Source organism: Telmatherina bonti (assembly GCF_933228915.1).
Source record: "Telmatherina bonti genome assembly, chromosome: 18".
NCBI classification, from domain to species: domain Eukaryota; kingdom Metazoa; phylum Chordata; class Actinopteri; order Atheriniformes; family Telmatherinidae; genus Telmatherina; species Telmatherina bonti.
The window spans coordinates 25,249,789-25,272,962 of NC_136616.1; the positions used below are offsets into that span (position 1 = coordinate 25,249,789).

Consider the following 23,174-nt stretch of genomic DNA (forward strand, 5'->3'; position numbering starts at 1 on the left):
ATATATTTAAAATGATGTTTCTGACTGGTGCTGCATTATTACACCTCCTGGCTAACTATCTGGTCAATTAAGTTAAATAATTTACATTTCAGAAAATAGCCTGATTCATGTCATTTTCAAAGGGGATCCACATTACAGGGGATTTGAAATACTGTACAGCAAGTCTTTGATCTTCGGTCTTTGATTTCGCGCTGCCCACATATAGAGGCATGTTTGGTGTGGGAGACAAATGCCATTGAACTTCTCTCCTTGAGTCACTGCAATTGGGGATTCGCTCCTCGTGGTGGCGCTCAGATATTTGCATACATGATGATTTGAGGCCTTCCTCTGTGGACATTCATGATGTGTGTACTGAAGTACACTCAGCAGGTGATGGGCAAACATATGCCTGAAATACCATGTGGTCCTGAAGCCGGATCATCTCCAAAGGCTAACTGGCAGGTCTTAGTAGGGACGGCATTAATACATATTATTCACAAAGAGCATGATTGAACAGAAAACTGTGCCCGGCGTGTACCCAGCTGCTTTGTTGGCACACAGTTCAGCCTCTGCCTGGGTTTCAAGACTGAGCTTGGATTTAGCCATGCATTCACTGAATTCCCCATGCAGCTCTTATTCATTCATTCAGGCACAGGCAGGGCTGTACCAACAAGCTGGTGTCTGTGTGTGTGAGAAAAAGCAAGAGCCAACTCCTGAATAGTTTTATAAATGACAGCAAATTCTGAATTTTAACAAGTATGTACAGTAAACGATCAGACGCTCAGTTGATGTGGGATATAAAAGGCCTCTGTACGTGCATTAAATAATGCAGGTGCTTGCACTGTGGCAGCTGAACATGAGTCTCCCAGCAATATGAAGCCTTTGACCTTTAATTCCTCGCTCGCTTGCTGTTGTGGCGGCCCTCTGTGAACGTTTTTATTCATCACAGCAAGCCGACTCATACTTTTACATTTTTCATTTTCTTTTAATTCATTCACAGATTCATTTTGACATGTCTTGGCTCGTGCAAAGCTGCAACTGAACACATGCTTCCTGTTTGCAACCAGGCTCAGCAAGAGGCGCTTCGCTGATGTTCTCACCCTCCGCATGAGTGTTTTCGCTTGCTGTTTACATTCATGAATGTATATAGATATGTTTTTCCATAGCCTGCCTCCGAGCCAACAGGAGGTCAGCAGGTGCTTCTATGCTTACCAGATGGCTCGCCTGCTTCAGAGGAAGGGAGTGAGGGGAATAGTTAGAGACATGCCGCCCTCTAGAGGGAGATTTGTGTTTTATTTTTGAGCTGAAACACACTTAAAAAATCTCAGTTTTCCTGGTTCATTAAAATCAGCCCAGTCATTCAAAGTAGAATGCAAATTTGTCAAAACGTAGATTTTCTTTAGATGAATGAATACAAAATGCAGTAGAATAATTTTTTTTTTTTTTTAGCTAGTTTAGGTTTTAATATTTGAAGAAACAGACATTAAAATGTGGAAATTTACTAAATAAAAAAAAAAACCAAACAATTAATTGTATTGATTCAACTATGCTGAACATAAAGTTGTAAACACATCATTATTCTTTATTTAATTTCTGCAGTCGTCTACAAGAATAAACTTGGGTGAGAATACTGCAAACAAACATGTCTATGTAAAATCTTTGTGAAAATGGTGTCTATGGTGACAAACAGGGAAAGAAAGCTGCAGACAAGCGTAAAGAGGCAACCCTTCTACTAAACTGATGGCAGACAGATTGCATATCGACAAGTCAATATTAGTCAAATATAGTGTTATTTTCAGACATATATTCATCGTTTGTCACTTTTCCGAAACATCTGTGAAAAACAAATGAAAAAGATTGCTCAGTTAACATGAAATAATCTGTAAATTATGACGTATTAAGACATTTCTGCAAACCTCTGCCAAGTTATCCTTTTGGCAAATGAGATAAACTTACCTGCTGTCCTTTAAGCGGCTTGCTGTAAAAATCTGACTCCACTGGCTGGCTTGCTCTTCGCTTCTCATTCAGTGCAACACCTGGTAACGGGAGATTATACAATATGTAGTGCTGAACTGTGAATTGTACAGTCAAAGAAAATAAAGCACTCATTTGGCACTAGTGAGACTCACAAGATCAAAACCCAGCTTTGGGGATTTGATTAAACAATCTTTCCCACAGGATTAATTCCCCACCACTGCAGCTGGCAGTGGAGCAACTACAAAGGCATGCAAACACAGGTTTCTCCTGCGCACAAGGAGATAAGTTTTTAAAGACTCACTTGATGTATGATGAGCAATGTTGATTTTATCTGCAGGGAGGAAAGAGTTTCTCAGATATTTACATTTAACTTCACTTTAGTTTATCCCACATAACCAGGATGGCAGAATATTTACCATAGACACTGTCGTCATTCCTGTTGTTGATGACATTGTTTCTCAGGTGACTCAGCTTCTCCTGCCATGATGAAGATCAAATTATTAAAGTCCCACTCTGCTAAAAAAAAAACCCCCAACATTTTAACCTTTTAAACATGTTCATAAGAAGGTTTAGCATATGTTATGTGGCATATTGTGGGGAAAAGAGCCTGAATGAAGTTAACTGGGCTTCTTTTTTCTGGTACTTGAAGATATTTAATTTCTTTAAAGGTTTTTTCACTTCCACCCTATTGGTGGCCGACTTTGGCTTAAAAGTGTTAAGAAAAATAAAATAATAAATGAATAAATAAAACAATTGCATGTTAAGATTACACAGTGTCCCTGATCAGGACAATCTGTTAGTCATTCAGGTCATCGTCACTTGTGAGTAATTCGCCTGCCGGACGAAAACTGTTTTCGTCACAAGGTCCAGTGTGGGACTTGCTGGAAAAACCTCCTGGAGCGGCGACTCAAGCTACGTTACAGGAGCTGGGAAGATGATATGTGAGGCCACCACTGGAGTTCGGAGATGTTTTCTACTTTTAGATTATGTGGCTTCCTTGAAACCTCTCAAACCATCTATCTAAGGGGGAACCAGTTGTCTTTCAACCAGAAAGTTTAAAGATTGATTCCTGCCTTCACCTGCCTCCATGCGTCAGTGTCCTTGGACAAGACACTGAACAAAGCCCCACCGATGTGCCTATCGCTAAACGTGTGTGTATGTGAACGGGTGACTGTGAGATGTTGTGTAAAGTGCTTTGTGTCGTCGGCATAACTAGAAAATGACTTTTAAAGTCTATTTACCAAAATGTCTATTATTGTTGTCAAATTAGAGTCCTTTTTCCTTTAGATACAGATGAACCGGAGAAGCTCGACTTGCACAGCTGCTCTGCTGTGTTGTCATGTTTCTGAGAAATCGTTTAGGTTCTCTGTATAAAGGTCTGACCATTCCTTGTGCTGCTCAGCATAAATGGTGTGTGTCTTTTGCTACACACATGTGTCTTTATTATTATTATTTATACATTTGCTTCTGTGTATTTTTCTTTGTATTGATGGAATTTTCTGTTTTTTTGTCTGTTTTTTGAGTTTTAGATTTTTTTGTTGGTTTATTGTTGTGATATTCCAGTCATATTTATTTTTAATTAAACACTCTGTATATAGAGTACATTACATCACTGTGTTGGTAAGTTTCATTTGTAAGAAGATACTCTGCTGCTGATCACATGTCAATGGTTATTAGAACCACAACTTTACACCTTAGAGGGGAAAGTTTTTAAATTCATAGATGTGGCAAGATCAACAAATAAAATTATCATGAGATCATAATTATCTCATGATCTCTAGATAATGAAGCTCATTTAGTGATAGCTTTACCAATTATACCATAGATAGATTTATGTTGTTATATTAAAAAAGTTTGTTTTCTAGTGATAACTGGTTATCATATGTTGTTAGTTCAGCCTTGTGAAGACTGTTTTCCCATCAGGTTGTCCCACGATCTGTTTACTGACTAAAATATGTGTGATGAACTCATTGTTTGTGTTTTATTGATAAGTGTTAAAGTGCAGGGTAATCCTTAAGGTAACATAATCAATAATGTCAATATACAAAATGTGAACTGCTCTCACACATGGTACTGACTTGGTGCCATTTCTATGTTTCACAAAAAATTCAGCAGGACAAGAGCAGGCACAGTGAAAATCTTGGCAGGATCCTTTGCATCTTCTTAGAGTAAAAAGGTCACCAAAAATCAATCCAAAGGTTCCAGCTGACTGGTCTGTTTCACTCAGAAGGGTCTCTAATTGAGGTAAATAACAAAGAAGTGTCGAAGTGGCTGCAACATGAAGAGCTGGTTGCAGAAAGCAACACAGCTGTTTATTTTTTTCTCTACAATGGAGGGTCAAAGATAACAGCACCCAACATTTTATTTAAACAAATTGTTCTCTCTGGGTTTAATTGAAATAAGATTAATTGTGTGTCCATATTACCACGCATTCATTTTAAAAAAAAAAAAAGACATGAACATTATATTGATGCTACAGACTTTGAGCTTTCACTCACATCTATGTATTTTATCATGTTCTTGTTGAGTTTCATTTGAAAAATTCTTTCATTTATTGGTCTGAAAACCATAATGCATTAAACTTTTGTCCATAAAAACCAATACTATTCAATGGTACTTAATAAAGGCAGTGAAGTTAACAGATATTTAGGTTGGCTTATTGTTGAAGCTGTATTTCCTGAGAGAGCTTGCAGGTCTCCCATGTGTCTGTGTTTGTGGTCACCTGTACAATTTATAGAAGATGCCCCATTTTGAACTTTGAGACATTAGTCCACCACTTCCTTCCTACATCTTTCTGTGAGAAACTTTCAAACTTTGCAACTATTTTGATGAATTTGAGGGATGATTGCTAACACAGCACCTCCATACCTCTGTTTCACAGCATTCGCAGCACACAGACCATAGATCAGGCTTCTTTCTCTTTGAATGTGACAGCATGCAGACGTCCTACCTCCTGCTTAGCTTTTGTGCCCTTCTGAACCTGCTGCCACTCACTGAAGTGCTCAAGAGACTCATCAGTGCGTAAACCTGCTTTCAGCCTCTGCTGGAGTTCAACAAGCCCCTGAAGTTTGTGCATCTGGTTTGGCACAAAGGTGTCATAGGTGGAGGTGATGCTGCCTTCCCGTCCACGTGCTGCAATGAACAACACTCCATCAAAACATTTGATCAGAGAGTCAAGTTAAAAACTTTCAACATTTCTCTGCAACATAATGACTAACCCAGCAGTTTTCTCTCTTAGGCCTGTTTTTCTATCATTTTATTTATCTTCGCAACCTTCTAGGCACCTGACTGTGTGAACATGTGCTACTTGCTTATTTTATTGCTCTTTTACTGTTTACGCTCCCATCCCTTTGCCTCTATAATGACTCATTAAACCATTGCTATTGCTATAATTCTAATTTAACAAAACTCAACAAATTATTCAGCACCACGCAGCAGGTAACAGGAAACCACAAGAGTATAATCAGCAAAAATAACTAGCTCTGTAAAAGGCCTGCTGTTATGCTGAGCTGTATGCAACCTGCACATCCACAAGTGTTCAGAGCAGGTCTGCACATAAAGAGGAAAGTGTTTTTCTTCAATACATTTGAGGCATTTAACAGCTTTTCAAGGGCCTGCATGAACTTTGAAAGATGCAGAAACATTCCCAGGGTATAAAAGAGACGCAGCTCAGTCAGGACTCAGTCAGGATATTTCAGTCCAGCACAGCAAACTTGCCTCATTTGTAACTGAAGTGTGCAAGATAAGTATTACTTCAGCAAAAAATACAGTGAAATTAGGTATGACTAATATATCAATGTCATGATATAATGGTTTTCATAATGAGATTGCTCATGCAGAGGCCTCAGTGTTTAATAAAGGGACACCATGTAACTTTTGACACAAACATTAGCCCAATGTGAGTAATAAAGGATGATTTCTAGTGTTTAATGTGTGTTGGCGCTCCAAAAAGGCTGCCCTCGTTAGAAATTGTAACTTTGCAGGAACGGTTCCGTCTCTCAAGGGATCGTGTGACACGAAGTGCTCTGCTTTACGGCTCCCTCCCTGAGAGTTCTGCTTTGCTATCTTTTCCTTCTCTTCCAACAAAATTTTGTCATGGCTGAAGGTAAAAACAAGCATGAGAACGCCAGAAAGAGGGAAAGGGATTGCTCTAGAGGAAATACAGGAGTCTACGTTGGCAAAGACTTCACTTGTCTGATGTAAGAACAGTGTGGATGCAAAACCCACTGTTTGCTTCAGTATTAGTAGACTGGTAAGTTAGCTCTTTATCTGTTGTCAAATGTACCAAAATGTGATGTACTTTTTCTATATCTTTAAGCCAGTTTATTCAAAGCAATTGCTGTAAGTGTGCGGTGAGCTGCAGAATGTTGCAGTGTATGTCGGTGTCTTTATTTTGCTGTTTAGTTGAAGCTAAATGCGGCTCAATGAAGCTAATCGGCTACAGACCAAAGCTAATGTAGCTTCCTTAAAGGGGTGCTATTATGGTATTTCGAGTTTTCTGAGCTTTCTACAGTGTTACAGTGTTGAATCCTCATCAGACATGTGAATGGCACTGTTTTTTATCACCTAAACGCATTTTTGAGTTTGAGTTTGAGTTCCAAAACCTGACGTTTTAGAGCATTTTTTCTACTTGGAAATCCTTGTGACGTCCCGGGGGATAAGGTTCGGTGATTGGTTACCTTCTACTGGTTAACAAGGGCATGTACAAATACATCAGGTGGGTGGAAAATGTCGGATAAAGTTATTTCCAACGATGGCTGGTGAGTTTACCAAAGAAAGACATCCTGCTGCATTCGTTGCTGTGGGTTGTTGTTTTCCACTTCGTTTTCAGGGTCTGATTCAGGTTCCAACATGTAGGGCTGTATGCTGTGTGTTGACATTGTATTTTGTTTTTTTTTTATTGAGTTCATATTAGCCTAATCCTTCTGTTTATGAGATGTTACAATGACGGCGAAAGCAGGTGCGGTGCGCACTCCCGATATAGTGCAGTGGCAGGAGGCGGGGCTTAATGCGGAAGAGTCTCAATCCACTCGTTTTGCCCACAGGCTGATCTGACAGCCTACGGAGAGGGTCGGTCTGAAGTAAATAAAGCGATTTGTGACAATAACTCCATCAATCCCAGCCCTTCTGGTCTCAGAAATAAAAATAAATTAGCCTAAAATGCACATAATAGTTCCACTTTAATATTCCACACAAGTTGGGCTGGTTTACATGCAATAAATGCATTTCCTAGAATTCATGTAAATATCAAAGAAGTAACAGACAGATTAGCAACTAACCTGGTTTAGTTTTATGGTTTACATATGCTGTTTTTACTATTTCTGTTGGCAGCACTGCTGTAGTGTCCCATAAGCTAAAGGCTTATGCTAATGGGTTATTGGTCGCGCCAGAGTTACTTCTTCATCACTCAAAAACTCATTCATCACTATCATTTCATCACTCATTTAAAATAATGTTTTTGAGGCAGTCTTTTTCCTTTAATTGGGTGTTTTATAGTTTAATTTTGCAATACTCTTGTGACCTGTGGGAAGTTAGCGGTTTAGAGCCCTTATTAGCAAAAGGTTAAACAGTATCCCTTTAAAAAATATGTTGATGTTTCTTGCAAAGGAAAGAGGCAGGCAAGCTGCATATGGAGTCATTTGGAACTATTTGTAAAGAAACCCTTTAAAAAACAGAAACCGTTGTTGTCATTTATATCTATAACTAATCGTGCATCTGTCTTTTCTTAAAATATTTCTTACTGTCCATAGGGAAAGGTCTTCAGACTCTAACTTTTAGCTTTTTCTGCTGTGATAACAGTACACCATCCATGCTCATCCCTTCCTGACTCCTTTTACAAGATTTAGGAGAAGCCATAGTTGCATGTTAACATTTTTAGCAGTTTCATGTCATGCAAAATGTCAGTTTTATGCCATTCCAAAAAAAAAACATTGGTATACAAGACTTATAATGATTTGAAAATAATAATCATAATAGTTATAATGATTATAAAATTTGATCTTTCAAGTCAGTTTGGCATGGAAAACACAGTCATGTTATTGTTTTAAAAAAATAGACATAGTTATGCAATAGATTTAGAGCTTAGAAAAAGACATTCTAGTGTAAAAAAAAAAAAAGAATATACTTTATCAGTGTAATACCAAGTGTTTAGAAACAATATTGTACTCTTCCTATTAGTCAACTCAGACGTCACCTTGTTTTGAGGGAAGTGAATACAAATCAGCATCACTTTGTTGTGTCTTCTTCTTCTGGAACACTGTAAACATGGAAAAGTAAAATTAATATCAAAGTTGCACAACCAACGTCGAGTACATTTGCAAACCAAGACAACAGCCTAATTCAAAGCAGAGTTGACTCAAAAATATCTTAGACCCCTGCAGTACAGCAGCTCCTCCACCAGGTGGAGCCACAATCTAAAAGAAAAAATAAAATAAAAGCTACATGAAGAGCATTTGTGGAAAACCAGTAGAAATGAACAATGGTGTCTCAGAAATGTAATAGCATTTGAAAGTGAGTACATGTAAAAATTCTTAATCTACTGGATTGAATTAGATCTTTTGGTTTGGTAGTGAGCTCTCAGAATGAAAGGCTACAGTGTTGTGCTGTCAGGGGTAGTGGATATGTGGTCGTGTGGCCAGCAACGAATTAAGATCTAACATCCACACCCTGGAAGATAATCCCACCTCTGCCTTCTTCCACAGTGACACCCCTCTTTTCCACTTCATATTCAAGCACAGCTGCTACTCTCTGCTTTTGCCTGGTCTTTAAGACTTTATTCAGAAAAAAAAGGTGAAATGTGCCGATCCTCATATAGTTTACATGTCCTGTAATACATACACCCCAACAGGACTAAATTTCATTCACATTCTAGCTCTTCTGTCTCATTGAGATGGAGACGTCGCTGCGAACAGGAGAAGGCTCCTCATTATTTCCACTTTTGCAGTGCTCTCCATTAACTGGCTCCTCGCCTAACCAAGCCTCATCTCCTCTCACATCTTCCAGTGTGGTGGTGGGAGTGAAGAGCAAAACGTGATCTTTGCGTGGTTTGAAGCTCTGCTGTCTCAATAGATGGAAACCTCTCCTTCTCTTGTACACTCTAGGGACAAGGACGATGGAAAACATGTGTAATGACTTATTATGGCTGACTTGGCCTTGGTCTGGCCGAGATTGGTTGCAGATGGCAGCCTAGTCATTCCCTCTATTACTGAGGGGATGGTTGGGAGACAGACTTCGGTGAAGCCTTTCTCCCTTTGCTTTCTAAGTCTTATTGGAAAGATGATTGGCTGGTTAAATGCAAGAAAGCTCAGTTGTATGCTACAAAAGAGGGAGAGGGGCTCGGCTGAGAGGCTCTGACCACATTTATGTGTTCTGAATGAAACTGATAGTCAGAGACAGGTGCAATATTGTCGTCAGTAATAATTAATTGTAGTGGCATGTGTTATGTCATCATTTATGGAACAGAGAAGTCAGAGCTGTTTTAATTATTTATAAGCCTTAATAATACCAGTCACTTTTGGATGTTTCAGCTTCATGAAATATTCAAGCAGCTGAAATTGAACAGTTAGAGGATATGGGCTTTCAATGCAACCAAACATGTCTTTCTCTGGCCCAGCTCTTGTTTGTTAAGCAACAGGGAGCAACTATGTTCTTGTGGTTTGTAAATTCAAAACAAACTGCATCATATAAAAGGCTCTTCGCTCTGTTCAGCAGCGCTCCACTGACAATGGCAATGCACATTCCAGGCACTTCCTCCCTCCCACGTGAACTCCCCTTCACTTATTGTGCATATCTCAAACTTCTTTTTACATTTCTAAGTGTGTGGGGGGAGAAAGTGGACAAAAAGATGCATGACAGGCAGTTACCTTGGGCAATGTAGGGAGTTTTGCAATCTCTCTCCATGAAGCCTTCAGGCCTGGGTGTGGGTGCTGGGGGGCGATTGGCGATAACCAGTGCTTTTGCTGGGTTCAGAGTGGTGTCATAGTCATCATTCACTTCTAATGGTGTGTAAAGATCCTCCTCATCATCATCTTTTTCCTCATCTTGTTGCTGTTTCTGTACATCTGTGATGGAAAGACTCCATAAGTGTGTACTGCACCTTTGCTTCAGTGTGTGTGTGTGTGTGTGTGTGTGTGTGTGTGTGTGTGACTGTCATTTCACAGCTGATAGGAGGCAATGCTACATGATGTTCCCATCAGCAAGAGGAAGTTGTTCAGTGGTAGGAAATGAACAGCAAATAAGCGTAATGATATGCTGGAAAAAAAACAAAAACAACACAAAACAAACAAACCAAAACACCAATCCCATTGCTGGTTTTCCTTACTTCCCATCTGTTCCTCACTTACCTGTGTTGCACATCACTTCGTACACACTTGCATTGTCATTGTCCTCGCCTGAGTCCAACACCTTCTGTAACAGCACAGTATGAGAAGAAGCATTTTATTTCACAACTAAATCACAAAGGAGCATGTCGAGAGGGGTAGTTTAAAATGCAGGGAAGTTTTTCCTCGGCTAGGAAGCTGAATGTTTGCCACACGACACAGTTTTTTTTTTTTTTTTTTTTTTATAATGACAAATCTTACAAAGTAAGCTTGTAAATTTTGTTATAAATGTGAATTTCTCTTTTTAATTGCTCATTTCCTCACCTACAACCTTCCTCCAAGGCAGTGATAGGTGGGTGGGGAATTTAAGCCCACGGGCCGCCTGCTTCCGACCACTGCAGTTGAGCTTGCACAGCTGGCACACAGCTCGATGCGGAGGGGAGAGAGAGATTCAGAAGCTTGTGCCTTTTTCGGCAGATATACAGTTTGTTTGAGGGGGCATGGCCACCTCTTGCCCCTGTCTAAAGCAGGCCTCATTTAGATGCACACTCAGTAAAATAATAATAATAAAAAGCACTATTTTTTTTTATTTTTTTTTTTTTTATTTTCACCTTTATTCTGTGTCTGCAAGCACAGACCTTGCAGACACAGAATAAAGACCTTACTAACTTGGCAATGAAGATTTTAGTCCATAACTTCAGCTGTGATCTTTGAATAAAATAAACAGGCACTAAAGTCAGTACTCACTTCAACTTTAGATTTTTTTTAAGAAGCTGAGTTTTTTTTATTTTTTTTATTTATATTGTTTGCTGCATCGTTGTTGTTTGAATCTTATGAATAAGTGATTAGGCCTGTCCATATTCTTACTATTGGAGATAATTACACATGTCCACTGAGCAGGTGCTGCCTCTATACAATGCTTTAATGCCAGCTGGGACTTTTATTAATAAAGCTATCTAATGTTCTCCTAGGATTCCAGAAATGCAGTTTTAGGGCTATGGCATGAATTGAAGAGGTGTGCTGTTGTGAAAATGCCTGCTGGCTAACATAAGGATGTTTCCCTTTAGCAACAGAACCATCGCAGAGTCGGTCTATTTGTTAATTGCATGCCGAGAGACAGACAGGGCTATGATCAGGGTAATTATGAAATCACACAATCTTCCCCTTTCACTCCAAACATATCATTTAGCAAGTGACTCAAGACCCTTTGCTTGACATCAGACTGCATCTATAATTAGAATAAGATATTATGGGTTATTATTCATGACCATATTTCCAGCTTCTAATAGAGATGTGAAGTACAGAGGAGTTGCTTCATTAAAAGGTTCAAAGCAAAAACAAAATTAATCTAATTATTAATTCGGTTTTATAAAAAAGAAAATACATTTGAAAATGTGTCATGTTTTCTCAGAATTGCACAAGCGCATATTTTAAGTCTTTTAAACCACTTGGCTGCTGATGACATGCAAGCAGACATAAAATACGATCACAACACATATGATTTATATGATTATACAAATTATATGTTGCTCTTCGGTTTATTTAAGGGGATGTATTGCCAGTTTGTTCCAAAAAGTTGCTCTAAATCTGCAGAATATCTAAGATATAGCTCACTCGGATGCTGCTCTGCACTGTCTGCTGTTTCCAAGCAACACAGCCAATCATGACTCAATTACAATATTGTACTGTTCCTAGAACTGCAAATTAGGTATCGGCTACCATGAATGCATTAACTGACAGTAGAGATTCTTTGCAGGCCCAACAGGTTCAAGGAATGGGTCATTTCCTGCTGCTTGAACATTGAATTTTAATAGTCAGCTGCTGTGGTTTTGCACAGTATGGTATTTTCAGAGGAAAATCGGAGCAGGGGAGGGGTATTTATTTACAAAACCACAAATGTTAAATTATTTTACAGATGTCTGAAACTACAGGACCCTCAGGCATTCCAGTTAAACTCAGTTTCACTGCTGCAGTCGAAGCAGCAAGACCTCAGACAAAGCAGCAGGCTAGCTTTTTTCTTAAAGAGTGAAGAAATCTTAAGTATATCTGGCAGCTATAGGAAAAGGAGTGTAAATCTGTCTTTTGCAGCTGAAATGGCCAATTCAAAAGCAGCCTGGGCTTTACTCTTAGTAAAAGCAGACTACTTCTTTTCCCACAGGGGTGTCGAATGTGCGTGTTTGATGCATGACAGACAGCACACAGTGATCTGTTCGGCCCTAGTTATTTAGGCATTTGTTCAAATAATTTGGGGTTTTTTTTTTTCTTAAAGTCAGTTCAGCTTGAAATATTTAATGGTGCTTTTTTATTAGATTTATTTATTAAATTCCAAAAAAAAGCTGGACAATGTAAACAAGTGCAGAATGCAATGATTTGCAGATCAGATAAAATCAAAATTTATGTTCACATTAGAAAATAAAGAACATATAAAATGCTGAAAGTGAGAGATTTTGCTATTTCATGAAAGATATAAGCTAATGTTGAAACTGAGTGGTAATGAAAAGAAAGAATTGGAGGGACATGCTGCAACTAATTAGAATAAATGGCAACATGTTGGTAATATGACTGGAATTAACAGAGCTCTTTAACGGGACTGAGTCTCCTAAACATAAAGATGGTTAGAGGTTCAGAAATCTGCAAGAAAACATTGTCCAAAAGTTGCAGAACAATAATACTTCAAGGAAAACTTAAGAGTCTGAATGTGCCTTAATTTTCCGTACATATTATCATAAAACGATTGTAAGAATCTGGACTCATCTCTGAAAGCACGAGACATGGCCAAAAGTCAGTACTGAATGCCCATTGTTGTTGGACCCTCAGGCTATACTGCATTAAAATGGGGCTGATTCTGTTATTGAAATCGCTGCGTGGACTCAGGATCATGTCAGAAAATGATTGTCTGTGACCATAAATCACTTTCCTAACCTCAAAAGCAGGTTAAAGCTCTATCATATAAAGAAGAAGTCATATGTCAACATGAGCCACCGTCTCCCTGAGCCAAAAAACTGTAAATTAACTGAAGCAAATTGGAAAATTCTTTCCGTGTTGAAATTGCTCTTGAATTGAAATTAGAAATTCTTTTTGGATATAATGAATTCAGCATCCTCTGGCTCTGAACCATCCGGCTTGTTATAGGCACTCAATTTAAAAGTCTGTATGGGGGTTCATTAGTGCCTGCAAATGATAATCTGGACATCTGAACAGGCTTTATAAGTTCTGAAAGGAAGATTTTAGAGCAATAAATGCTCCAGTCAGTACATCTCTGATATTTCAGCAAGACAATGATACACCACATATTGCATGTATGATCTACCTGGAAATCCAACCTTCAACAAAGAAAACCCAGGAATTTTGAGTGTATAGAATCAAAACATGGACACACCTCGCCTTCAAGATTTGATGAATATTAGTTGATTAGATTTCAAACTATTGTATCCACTTTTATTAACATTTTACAAAACACCCCTTCTTTTGGTGTTCTCTATTTAAGGAGTATTAATCTAACTGCACCTTTTCAACCCATAACCTGGCTTGTGTAAATGAAGACAGCATTGAAATCTCAAGATCTGCAAGGGATCTGCTCTGTGAGGCTCAATATGGTGCGTTTTAGCCTAAATGCAAATGACAGTCTGTTCACATGTTAAATCTTTAACATGCTGACTAACAGTTTGGCACAACAGCATGCTGACATTTGCTGAGATGCCTCAAACACAGAGTGCAATTGAACCATCAAGATCAACCTTATAATGCTAGAAAAGGAAAATTCTGAAAGTTTCCTCGGGTCTGTGGGATTTATCATCCAAGAACATATGTGTGTTGTTGTCTGTGGTGGCGCCTGTCATGATGCCATACCTAGCTCTGAAGTGGTTAAATGTGAAGTTTTTCATCTGCTTTACTACTGGTAGTCTTAGGGAAGTAATTGTTTCCCGATACAGCGAAAGAGTAATGATGAAATCATTCAAATGGTAAACAAATCTCTACAGTTTCCCCATTTCCACTGTGCAGTTAAAGACAAAACAAACACAGAATGCAAAGTAAGAGCCATACACTCCGCAATTCTCTGGACTAGAGGGTGCCTTATTACCTCATTTGGCTTTCCTCAATTTGGGTAATGTTATGCGGTAAACAAGCAGAGCATGCAGGACATGAATGGCTCTTTGTTGTCTGTCGAGGCCTTACAGTTCCAGGCTAATTTATATTTATTGAATTCTGCTCCACATCTGAGAGCAGCCAATGAAATCTCATGGTCTATCTAAATGCCAAGTGACACTCTGACAAATTTATGGCCCGGCTTTAAAATATTAAATAAAGACGTGCATGCTCATGCCAGCTTTTCACCGTGCACAATAATGAACTCTGAGGACATAAACATTATAGATAACAGTGGAGCATTTTCTATATTTATATGCTAGTTATGTTCTCTCTGAATAATTCAGCTTTCCTCACTGGAGCAGTTCACAGCTAATTAACAATGCCAGGGCAGACTAGTAGATCTGACGCACGCTTCGTGAGTGATTTAGCCTGTGTATGAGGCAGGGGACTGATCCATCTTAGATTTATTGACAGGGTGCTGCTATAGCCCAATGCCCAAATCACTGAGGCATCATAGGTTGATTAATTGGAGGTGTGTGTGTGTGGAGGGGGTGTGCTGCTGATGAAAGTGCTGAACCTCACCTCACTGCCACGACTCTTTGGAGTCCTGCAACATGCTCAGCTGCATATAATGTGTCAGCTGTCATGATGAATTTTAATTACCTTTGAAGAAAACTGTACAGAAATGTCAGGCGCCTGTGCATGTCGAATCTGTCTGTTGTGTTACACCTATAGGTTTGTTGACGTCCCTGTAGACAGACCTGTGCTTGACTCAATTGTTCCCCTGTCAGTTCTTTCCAGGCTTACAGCAAGCACTCAGGAAAGCAGCCTGATCAAACAATGCCTCGTGTGCAGTCACTCTCAATTAGCAGTGTTGCTAGGAGGATAAGTACATTGCAACAGCTGTTAGAGTTTCTAGATTTCCCTTGGGGTTAAATTCTCCATCGGGTGAGCCGAGGCATGGGTGAAAGTTAAGAGTTGGTGGTAAAATGACGGGAGATAAGAGTAGAGATTTTCATGACAAAGGCTGAGCATTACGTTACCAAAGTGATATAATATGAAAAGGATTTGACAGCTTGTTTCAAAGGATCTTCATGGTATCAACTATATCCTCCTGACTACCAGGAAAAAAATGTCCACTACGGAGGACATTGCTTAAACTTTTAAATATTGTGGTAAAATATAGTTATATTTATCTGAGAAACGATTCAATGTGTTTATAAGATATTCAATGAAAATATAATTACAAAATTTCCAGTAAAAATCAGCACAAAGAAAAGTATTATGCACTTTTGCTCTTCCCATAAAACATGCTTGTTGCAATGGAGGCCATTTTTCTTTAAGAGAGAAAGAAAGTTCACAAAGCCATGTTTTGAGAAATACTTGTACTAAACAGTTGTTGTGAAGACTTTTAGTTCTTGAGTGTTAATATTGCCTGAGATTTGATGTTTATACTTGATTTAATTTCAAACAAGGTAAAAGCAGTCGATGCTTCAATATGGGAATTCAGTGTTTCCCAAACAAATACAGCACACAATCAAGCATGATACTTAGAAGCTATACCATGCAGTAAAGGTGTATAAGGTGTACACTAATGGACCCTTGACTGATGAGCAGGTTACCTCTACCGTGTGCACTGATGCATCGCTCTTCCATCACATTCTGCCTTTCAATCTGTGAGCCAATAACAAGCTGGACTGTGCCTCTCCCTCTCAAGCCTGGATGATGCAGAGTTCAGGATTTTGAAGAAGAATTTCATATTTTAGCACATAGATTTCTTTTCCACCTCAGTCTATCTTAGAAAGATCTTGAGACTGAAAAGGTGGTACTGAACTGAACTTTATTTGTGGATTGATTGCCAGATTGGGCAACTAGTTAGTGTAAACAATGGTGTAGAATGATGTAAAATGGAGAGTGTGGTCTGCTCCCTACCTGTAGTTTTTGTTTTTTTTTTGTTTTTTTAAATAAAGCCTGACAACCTTATTCACGCTTGCACACTTCAGTCCTGGTGTCCGTCCTCATTGCCTGATTAAATTTGTATTGGCGAGAACATTGACACTAGCATCCTCCAGCGATATCAAATAAAGGGATCTGCATGCATACAATGAAATGATTAACGCTGGATTCCCACTCATTAGTGAGTGACCACCACACTGTTTTGGCATTAATATGTCTTTACAGTCAAATGGCAAGTTGAGCAGGAATCTTCGGATTAACAGGAGAAAATTGCAGCCATTATGCAAGAAAATCTCTACATTAGTGCCCATGTTAATTTTCTAAATCTATGCAGACGGCCTGCGCTGGGAGCCATTGTGTATGCATGAACAAACACAGCCTGCCTAGTTTCTGTGTGAGTGTTCCATAAGGAAGCTTGCAGGCCAAACCGCCTTCAAGATGAGAGGAGAAAGCAGCTACTACACACCCTCCTACTGAGCCACGAGCTGGCTTTAGGAACACTAGTCAAGGGGGACATTGCATGTGACACACAGGACGTAATATGCTCCTCTAACTCCTTTATTCTGCTTATTATTGATTGAAAAAAAGGAATTAATTTATGTAAGAGCTTTCCTGAATGCTGCACTGCATCCCCTGTCTTTGAGATGTCAAGAGTAAAGTGGCATTCTATCATTTTCCTCGTCTCTAAGCGTAAATTAGCCAAGAAATTCATGAATACTTTTAAAACAAACATGAATTGAGAGATGACGTGTTACCAGCGTCTCTTTCAGTAAGACGTGAAGCTCCGTGTGGCCATGTCTTCTGGCAATCTCAGTGGGAGTCTGTCCGTGGCGATTGGTTGTGCACAGGGCTCGATCAGCACCTGGACACTGCAGAAGCAGGCTGGAGACATTTCTGAATCCATACCGAGCTGCAAAGTGGAGGAGCGAGGGCACATCTGCATGGTGGAGCTCTGGTGGCAGCATTAGACGTGAAAGGAGAATTTCTAATGAGTCTGGTTAAAATGAGCAGGTGTACATTTATGCACTCAAATAAACCCTGCTTTTACTGCCTAGGTGAGCGATAACTCGGGGGTGTAGTATTGCAATGTGGGCAATATAGCACATCCAGGAATGTCAAAGAACGACAGCTTGGAGGTACTTATTGACCTGTTTGTCATAGCAACACCTCCCTCTGCCCTTTTTTTTTAGCTTAGTTAGGGATCAATCTCAGAAGCTGATGAAGCCATCAGTCTGCTGATGCCAATAAAAAAAAGAAAGCCCCCCTACTCACACATGCACACACACACACACACACACACACACACACACACACACACACAAAGTAGATATTGTTCATCATGTGAGACTCCAAGTTAAAAGAAAAATTTATAAGATTGAGATTTTCTCTGTGTGAAAAGTACCTCTTTTGTGTGTGCTTTCACTCTTCAGTGCCTGAAAACCTCCAGCGGGCATGCCTTCCAGGAGCATGGAGCACAACTTTTGATCCAGTTTGTCTGCAGAGGAAACCTGAAGGGCCTGAAATCCAGACATACTCTGAAATGTTTTGTTTTAAGTTATGGCTGCACAGGAAATATAGAAACTTTGATCTTTGGGACCAACGTCAGCAAGGTGTAAACTTAATCTTGAATATGTTGCAGGATAACTGAAATGGTGGTAGTGAGATTGGAAAAGCCTATTGAGACACAATAGAAATGCCAGATTTAATTTAGTCATCCACGCGTCAAACTTCTACTTGCCTTTTATATATATATATTTTCCTGGCAAATTCTTTCACTGGTATTATTCAGGTTTGCTTGTTCAGCAAAAATCAAATATAATCAAATCAAGTCTTTGTTGCTGCCAGGAAGCCGGTGTAACCTACCAATTCAGAGGAAAAATGTAAACGGTAATTTAACTAGACAAGCAGAAATGCTGATTCAATGCTGCTTTGTCACAACTTTCAGGTGAGAAGCGTTGCTTTGAATCGTTAAAGCATCCTCAAACAAACTCTTGTTAATCAAGTTATTTGAATATTTTTGCTTATTCTAAGAGCCACAGCCACATTAGTGTTTGTTTTACTTTACATTTTACAGCATAGCCATCAAATAAACAAAGTGCCAGATACAAATATACACCTTGCAGTTCAGGTTTGGCTTGAACTATCAGTGCATGACATGATGATATACCTTATTATCTATAAGAAATGCTGTTGTAACTCTTGTTGCACCTTCCCTGCTAAATACCAACATTTTTATTGGGTTAAACCCATAAATTCTTTCAACATTGGTTTTCAATATGCACTCTCAAAACCAAAACTGAAAACATCCCTGATAATGTCATCGTGAGTTGCTTTCTCAGATTGGTCAATGATCAGAAATCCCCTGGTAAACACTGACCTTTGCAGGAAAACAAATTCAGATAAGGCAAGAAAACTAAATGTAGATATTCATTGACTCAGACAACCCTTTAAAGGTTTTACCTGACACATGAACTCCACAGGATCCGCCACTCTGGACAGGAGGCAAGCAAGTTCCTCCATGTTTGTGTAGTACTGTAACTGTGTGCTGTGCAGTGCTTTTCCACTACTATACACAGTCACTCTCGCATCCCCTGCTGGAAAATCTGCAGCAGGAAAATATGCAGGAAAAAAATGCACGAGCTTAACCAAAACAGAAGAGTCCTTCATCAATCATACAGCCATCTTGTCATATTATTTTGTTCACCTGGTGCATTGACACAGAGGATCCGCTCATTCCAGAGAACAGGTTTTTCTCTCACTATTCGATTCTCAACACTGAACTCGACCACACAGTCACAGCCAGCTGCATCATTTTTCAAAAGAACAAACACCTCCATGGAGCTCTGCCAAACAGTACGGAGGATTGCTGTGTAGTCAACGTTACAGAGGCTTTATGAATAAGCGAACGGGATGACTAGAAGAGCATCTCTCACCCCACAGGGAACTCTTGAGGGAATGACCACAACGTTGGATCTGACTCTCTCAGCTCCGGATGAATGAATCTGCTTGACCTTAATCTCTGACGCAGAGCGTTTACATGTAAAGGGACTGAAATTTGTGCCCTTGGCAGATTTACCTGTAAAAGATAATCACTGAAAGTAAATACTAAAACAGTATCTTAAAAGGTTCATGTTAAATGAGGTTATCTTGGCACAGTTAATGTCAGTGGTTGGTTCATTATAATACTGTATCGTGCAGTAGAAATTAAATGTTGCATGGACATTGTCTTCACAGAGTGACACCGAGTCCAAATATTTCCTGGAGCTCAACCATGAGCTTTGTATTTGTGAAACTGAATTAAAAATCCCAAGCACTACTATAAAATATGGATAAGGCTGCTAATTTGAATCTCCCAAAGAATTAAGCATGGCCACTTTCTCTTTAACTTGAAATCTCATCAGTCAATTGCTTCAGACTGAACAAAAACAATTGACACAGCTTTTTTTTTTAAGTTTAAAGCAAAATTGTCTGTGGTTTAATGTATAGTATGCTACTTCATGCTAAGTAGGCTAACGGTGAAGGCATATGCTGTCCCTGCCTGCCCGGATGATAACCCTGTTAGCAAGTTAGTGCTTGCCTTTAGTTCACACATTACTATGCCTCCTTAGTGTTTTTATGTAAAACTATATTATCAGACTAATGGTTTAATGGTGGAATACCCAGAAAAAACATTTTGTTTCCTTCAAAAATGTGTGTTTAAGGCTAGCAAACTGTACTTTAAATATGTACTTTAAAGTTTGTTAATGCTGTTTCATATAAAATATCATTAACCTAAAATCTCAGTAATTTATAGGCTAACTGAATTATAAATAAAAAGATTATCTAATGTTTCATTGAGCACTTTGTTTTTAAGGCTAACCTCTCCCTACTTTTATATGTAGCATGCTAGCATATGCTATCGATTAAAGTACCCACTCCGTACAAAAGCTTTCTTTATTATAACCTTACTTACTGGTGGCTGTAAGCTACTAACTTTAAATTTAAAAGTGAATATAGTTCAATTCTTTAAAAGCAAAACCTCTATATTTACTATATTAAATGGACATAATTGAAGTCCCATGTATTTGTTTAGAGTGAACCAAAATGAACTTAAATGCTTCTAACACATATGTCATTGTCATGTGCTAATAAACACACAGCATCATCCTGTAATTGCAGAGGTACTTGGGTTAAAATATAACTGTCCATGAGTCCATTTCACTGTGTCGATGCCATGAAGTGATACAGAGTGCTCTTGAATTTGAATATGCTTGCAATCAGTGGTGGCAAAATTTGCATCAAACGTTCCTCATGTCCACACACCTGTTTAAACATAAGCCTACTGTTCTGCATTTGAAATTTTTGTAGAAAAGAAAATGTGCAATTAGGCAAAACTCAGAAGGAGGCACCAGATAATTGGCAGGGCTGAAGAGGTGCACAGACTATTACAAAAAAATGTGTCTGCAGGTGCTGCAGAAAAAGGTTGGATGTCAGTTTTAAACACAGAAAATTGAAAATGAAGCAAAATAGGATCCCAAGCTGCTGCAGGCATTCTGACAAATAATGATCCCTTTCCTCCCACCCTCATAGTAGCCAGTGATTTTTTTCTATAGGGGCAATACAGCATAAAAAGGTTTTTCTGACTGGGAACAGCTATAAGGTTTAGTTTGTTTTAAAGTGATTATTTATGGTTTAATTATGGTTTAAATATGAAATATTAAATATGAAAAACAATTTATCACTCTGAGCTTTGTAAATTTGAATAAATTATTGTAGTAAATATTATATGTTCATCAAGAGTTATTTTTAACATATTTTAAAAGACTCAATATTCGCAGAGCTCAAATGAAATGTCACAATTGTCAGTAATTTTTCGGGTCTTAAGACTGTCAGTTCTTTAAAACCACTTTCGAATGCCTTACCTTTTCTTATAATATCAATCACAGCAGACAGGTACTCGGGGGCGTCTTGCTCACTGGAGAGCTGCAGGCACTCATCACCATTCAGGGGCACCATATCCAACAAAGGAGTCAGGCTTTCCACGCCACACAGCAACACCACCACACTAGGTGCAGGACTTAGCACACGGGAAAGGAAAAAATGGCGCAAATGGGAAAAATCCTCCAGCATGCCCTTGGTAAGGATCAGGATCTTGCAGTGGAAGTCGGAAAATCTGAGATGGTCATCCATCCGGCTAGACAGTGTAGCAACATCATAGCAGCAGATCCCAGCCTTTAAGATAGGGCCAGTGAAAACCGACTGCAGATAGGTCGCCCATTGCTTTGCCTCTGTCTCATAGATGATAAGAAGATCCCCACCTCCAAGAAAAAAATTCATAAAACACAATTCCACAACTGTTTGTGTCCTAAGATGACTATATTTCTCCTACAACTGATGTGCATGACACACTTTTCCATTGGATCTAATGGGAAAGTGTGCCCAAACTTTTGACTGATAGTGTATATGAAATTGGGGGAGTTGACCCAAATCACTGACAAATAAGAGCTTTTTGGCAGATTAATTTTGCCAGTGTTAACAGCTAAATGTTTCATCAACTTTATAAGGAACAATAGATCATCAAGACATGCAAAAGCAATAATCATCTCAATTAGTCAAAACGTGTAGTTAATAAATAAAAGACAAAGAAATTGCGTACCTGCCTGACTCATTTCTACAGTGCTGCGCTTGCTGGCAGGTCTCACTTCATAGTAACATGAAAAACAGCAGGGCTGTTGTCAGGAGGAGCCCAGATAAGACTGTTTCCTGCTATGTCAAAGTGAGTGAACAGAGACCTACTTTACAAACAATATGTAGATGCTCTCTGCTTTTTTAGTTTAATAGGATTATTATTATTCTTTTCTTTTTTTAAAACACACACAGCTTAATTACAGCCTTATTACTTAGCCAGTGTTGCTACAAATCAACATGTTTATGTAACATTCCCACCTGTTGGATGGGGCATTAAAAGTAAGTGCTACAGCTTCAGCTTTTCAATTTTATATCAGCCAGCAGAATATGTGAAGTCATAAAATACCAAGGTTTAATATTTAAGTGAAGAGGATGGTGAGCTTAGATGAAAAGGTTTCTGTGTGTAATTCTGAAGCTTTTTTTCTCACTACACCACTGAATAGGAATGACTGTGAGGGGATTTTAATATATTTTTTGTAATGAAAATTCCCTAATAGTTAAAATACTTAATAAAATTGAGAAATTGCAGCTCTGCTTAGTATTACAGTGTCCTTTATGAAGACTGGGTTGGTGTGTGCATAAGCAAAAAAGATAAAACTGCAAATAGCAAAGGTGACTGTCAAACAGACACCAGGTGACCTGCAAATGAAGATCCTGAGTTTGGGTCTTGACCACAGTTTAATTAAGTCTGGCTGCGAAGCAGTGCACTAGAACCTGAGGCGTGTTAAAACTAATGATCTGGTGTGAATGTGTCTGCTGCAGGCAAAGATAAAAAGGTAGCGCTGACCTGCCACACAGACAGACCCTCTCTGAGAGAAATGTAAAACCCAGGGCTTCATTAACTGCCTCCACCTGTCAAAGGGACAACTGACTCATACTACACCCGTATCTTGCTAATAGCAGTTTGCCTCCATTTACTTCGACTGAGGTAGCTCTAATGCACTTTTTTTCATATAAAGTTGAGGTCTTCTTTATGCAAATGACTGCTATCTGGTGACTCACCAGTGGCAGATCACACAATCTCTGTTCATGCACATCCACATGCTTTTACTCTTTCATCTGCTCTGCTTGACAGGGCCTGAAATCCTCTTTCTTATCTGCGGTTGTTCAGCTGAACAAACCACAGCCTATCACACAGCCAAGATATTACAGCAGCTATAACCGCGACGTGTAAACAGCTGGAAATGT

The 23,174-nt window shown here is 39.0% G+C and overlaps 1 protein-coding gene across 1 annotated transcript; it reads right to left on the reverse strand.

Moving 5' to 3' along the window:
• Window positions 1-1,786: 1,786 nt before the first annotated feature.
• Window positions 1,787-21,967, reverse strand: LOC306769235 (B-cell scaffold protein with ankyrin repeats-like; the record flags this gene model as incomplete). Its single annotated transcript, XM_079257801.1, has 15 exons — window positions 1,787-1,813; window positions 1,936-2,015; window positions 2,258-2,287; window positions 2,373-2,433; window positions 4,907-5,088; window positions 8,150-8,212; window positions 9,819-10,030; window positions 10,295-10,362; window positions 17,075-17,271; window positions 17,722-17,836; window positions 18,780-18,922; window positions 19,024-19,162; window positions 19,253-19,395; window positions 21,221-21,616; window positions 21,955-21,967. The coding sequence occupies 15 exons, from the start codon at window positions 21,965-21,967 to the stop codon at window positions 1,787-1,789; spliced, it is 1,869 nt and encodes a 622-aa protein (XP_079113927.1).
• Window positions 21,968-23,174: the final 1,207 nt, after the last annotated feature.